General features: G+C 46.3%; 1 protein-coding gene across 3 annotated transcripts; it reads left to right on the top strand.

Moving 5' to 3' along the window:
- Positions 1–3,191, top strand: CCDC70 (coiled-coil domain containing 70). Of its 3 annotated transcripts, none has more exons than XM_087878556.1 (2): positions 1–933; positions 2,132–3,191. In XM_087878556.1, exon 2 carries the CDS (start codon positions 2,142–2,144, stop codon positions 3,072–3,074), a length of 933 nt encoding a protein of 310 aa, XP_087734682.1. In that variant the 5' UTR covers positions 1–933; positions 2,132–2,141; the 3' UTR covers positions 3,075–3,191. The 3 variants fall into 3 exon arrangements, with proteins under 3 accessions (XP_087734682.1, XP_087734683.1, XP_060540004.1); XM_087878557.1 differs by lacking the exon at positions 1–933 and adding an exon at positions 940–1,377; XM_060684021.2 differs by lacking the exon at positions 1–933 and adding an exon at positions 940–1,461.
- The last annotated feature ends 286 nt before the right edge of the window (positions 3,192–3,477 follow it).

Here is a 3,477-nt window from a genome sequence, read left to right as displayed (position 1 = left end):
CAGATGGCTGAGGTGTGCCTTTTGTGGGCACAGAGGGAAGGACGTTCCTTTAAATGCAATAGCTTCACCCATTTTCTCTCTCTCCCATCCAATGGAAGTGCTAAAGAAGCATCTGCATTTTCTGCTATAAGTTTGGGGCCGATCAATGGGGGCTGGGGGGCAGGATGAACCGGGAGGAACAAGACTTCCCCAAAAGGGAAGCGGCTTTGCAAGACGCCATTGAGACTCTGAAGAAGCAAAACAAGAAGGGGAAAGAGAAGCTGGTGGTCTTCCGGCAGAAGTTCCGGGAGATTTCCAAGAACACCGATGGGAGAAATAGAGCCATCTGGGAGCAAAACATGGAGCTTTGGACAAAGATCGTGAACTTCTTTGGGACCATCCAGAAGATCTTTCAGGAGGAGCAGGATCTTTGGCAAGAGGAACTAGATGGGTGGAGAGAAGCAGTGATCCTTTGGAAAGAAGAGCTGGATCACTGGGAAAAGTTCTCAGGAACCTATTAGTTGTTTTTTTTTTTGGTAGAATGATCTCAAGATGAAGATGGAATCCCAACCATTAGCCACGACTGCGTTGTTGGAGTTGACTTGGACTTAAGAATCTCACAGAGGGACGGGAGCTTGTAATACATGCCTATTATTTCTCTCCACTTCTCTCTCTTGTTATTTGTTTAAGTATCGGTTAGGATTATTTCCTAATAATCATGATATTCCTTTCCCCCTTTGAGTCTCCTCTCTTGATTAATGAGCTTGTTGAAATCTTGCTTGTTGGAGCTCAGGGGAAATCCGCAGCCGGTATCCCCAACTGCCTGATGGTTCTTGTGTCAGAATCCAGAGATCTACAGATGTTCTAGGTTTGTTTGCTTAATATTCCCTGGCTGCCATAGCAGCGGAGTTGTTAACAAAGGGAACATCAACAGAACAGGAGGAAGTGTTGCAGGTCAGTGGCCGTCCCTGTTGCTTGTGTCGGATGGATTCAACGCTTCTTGACTTATCTTTCAAAATCCGAAGAAGAGCCTTATCTGGTCCAGAAGCTGATTTCTCCCAGCGGCCGGCCAAGTCCTTCCTTAGGAGCCCTTGGGCAGGACACAAGCCCGCCACTCCCCCACCTCCCTTAAAGCCCATATGGCTTCAGGCCTCGAAGGCAAAATATAGATAGACCTGCCTCCCTCCCAAGCCATTAAGGGCCTCCCGTTCCCAACCTTTCCCAATTCATGACTGTGTTTGGTTGGCCTCTTCTGGAAGAACTCCTAGCAGCGGGGGGAGGGGGGGAGGAGAAACATATTTTCCCCAAAGATCGAGCTAAATCTTCGGCTTTCAGATCAAAAGACCGTCTTCATCAGCACATTTCTGAAGACCCTTCATAGCAGGCACCTGCACGAAGGCAAAGCAGCTTTCCTTTTTCTGTGCTGTGGATTGCTAAGATTCCCTCTTGCTTACAGTATTTGTCTATTGACCCCTCTCCTCTGTAAGCATGACTAGAACACAGGACCCTGACCGTCCTCCCAGACTTAGGGGCAGACTTTGATGGCTGAGCCCTCTTTAATGGGGGATTTGGGTTTATATGTTTGCTTTGGATTGCTTATAATTTCATAGTTGTTTTTTGTTTTTTTTTGGTCTTTTAATTGTAGGCCATCTCGAGGCACTGGGAGTTAGACAGCTTATAAATGGTATAAATGTAAACTATGTATGTATGTATGTATGTATGTATGTATGTATGTATGTATGTATGTAAAGGTAGAAGATTTAATTATGCAAGCAAACTATGGGTAACAAAGTGTCTGGGGATAGAATTAGGGTTAAGGTCCCAATTGTGAATGTGAGCCAAACTAAGGGGAAGATCTTTTGGTTCGTCTCTGTGATGGCAACCAAAGTTGAGTCAACTTTCATTAGGGTTGGGGTCTCTAAGAAAGCGGGTTGGGTGGGTGAGGAGCATGACAGGTGATCCATATTTTCTGTTATGAGGATTTTCTAAATGGAGGCAAAAGGATCTTTCTCGTTTCTTCACCTCGTTTGTGGTCCCACAGAATACGGGCGAATCAATTTCTCTGAAAGCTCTCCAAATTTCACAAAGGCCCCATCTAGGGACAGGAAGCCTGAACTCTCTCTTTAACTCCTTTTTCTGTCCTTGCTTCTAGCTTTGGTCAAATGGATCACCGGAAGAAGAAGCTGGACTTGTCTCTGAGTCATGCAGATTCTTGTGACAGCAGCCCCACTGCCCATTCCCCAATGTCTGGCCTAGAGGAGAGCTGGCACCATGTCACCCCCTTTCCAGCCTTGCAGAAGGAGATGGTCCAGCGCAATCTGAAGGAGGAGAAAAAGGGCCTGCATGAAGACATCAGGGGGCTCTGGGAGAGGTGCAGGGAGCTAAGAGGGGAGATCAGGAGCTTCCAAGACGACAACAAAATCAAAGCTTTATGGGGAGAGATCCATGTTTTCAAGCACAATAACAAGTCCTTCTTGGATCAGATCAAGGACTTCTTAGAAGAGAACTGGGTTTTCATGGAAGAGATGAAGCTGTTCCACTCCCAAAAGTCAGATGTCCGAAAGAAGGTGAGTGTCTTTCAAGAGAAGATAGAAACTTTCCAGGAGAAGATCAGAAAGGTGGAGGAGGAGATTTCCTCCTTGGAAGAAAGAAACGAATCCTTCCGCAACGTCATCAAGTCTTTTCAGTTGAAGAACAAGGAGGTCCAGGAAGCAAACAAGGGGATGCGCGAGAAGAACAAAGCCCTGCAGGAGAAGATGGAGACGGTGGAAGAGAAGAATAAGGCCTTTTGGAAGGAATGCAAAGCCTTTTGGAAGAAGGACAAGACCTTTTGGGAAGAAGACATGGCCATCTCCAGGGACAAAATGAGCCTTTGGAATGAATACATAGCGCTCCGAGACAATGACCAAGCTCTCCAAGAAGAAAAAGGCAGGATGTGGGACATGGTGGAAGCTCTCTGGGATGCCAAGTATGCCATATGGAAGCAACTCAATGGTTTTCCAGAAGAAGTGCCCCATGAGTTAGGAATCGAAGTGGTGGGGAATGGGGCTGACGGTGACCACGACAGTGTCACTGAAGAAGACAAGCAAGGGTGAAAAGATTCCATTGGTCAGGATGACACAAGTGAGGACATCTCCTAGACATTGAACTCTGGCCTGCACAAAAGGGCTCCTTTGCCATCAACAACTGAATAAAATCTTGATGGAACTCCATGTGGTTGCTTCTGTGCTTTTGGTGGAAATCTCTGACAGAGACAGAGGGAGGGAGGGAGGGAGAGGGAGAGAAAGAAACAGCCTGACTAGTCTACAGGTCTAATTTCAAAAATGCTACCCGATGGATAATTCTATCTTCCTGCTCTTTGTTTAAAAAAACCAGAAACTCACCCAGATGTTGTTCTACTCAGACACACAGAGAGAGAGAACGCAGGCTCCTCCTTTCTCATGTTTAAGATTTGACTTTCTTTGAGCAGGGTTTCCCTTAAAGTAGCTTACAATGCGT

The sequence above is a fragment of the Pantherophis guttatus genome, chromosome 14 (assembly GCF_059756535.1).
Source record: "Pantherophis guttatus breed Tessera chromosome 14, ASM5975653v1, whole genome shotgun sequence".
Taxonomy (NCBI): domain Eukaryota; kingdom Metazoa; phylum Chordata; class Lepidosauria; order Squamata; family Colubridae; genus Pantherophis; species Pantherophis guttatus.
Note: the sequence above shows the minus strand (reverse complement) of the source record. Positions and strands in the feature narration are given on the sequence as shown.

What these genes read in the sequence shown, in the direction of transcription:
- CCDC70 (XM_087878556.1), top strand. Translation starts at nt 2,142, where the DNA reads ATGGATCACCGGAAGAAGAAGCTGGACTTGTCTCTGAGTCATGCAGAT.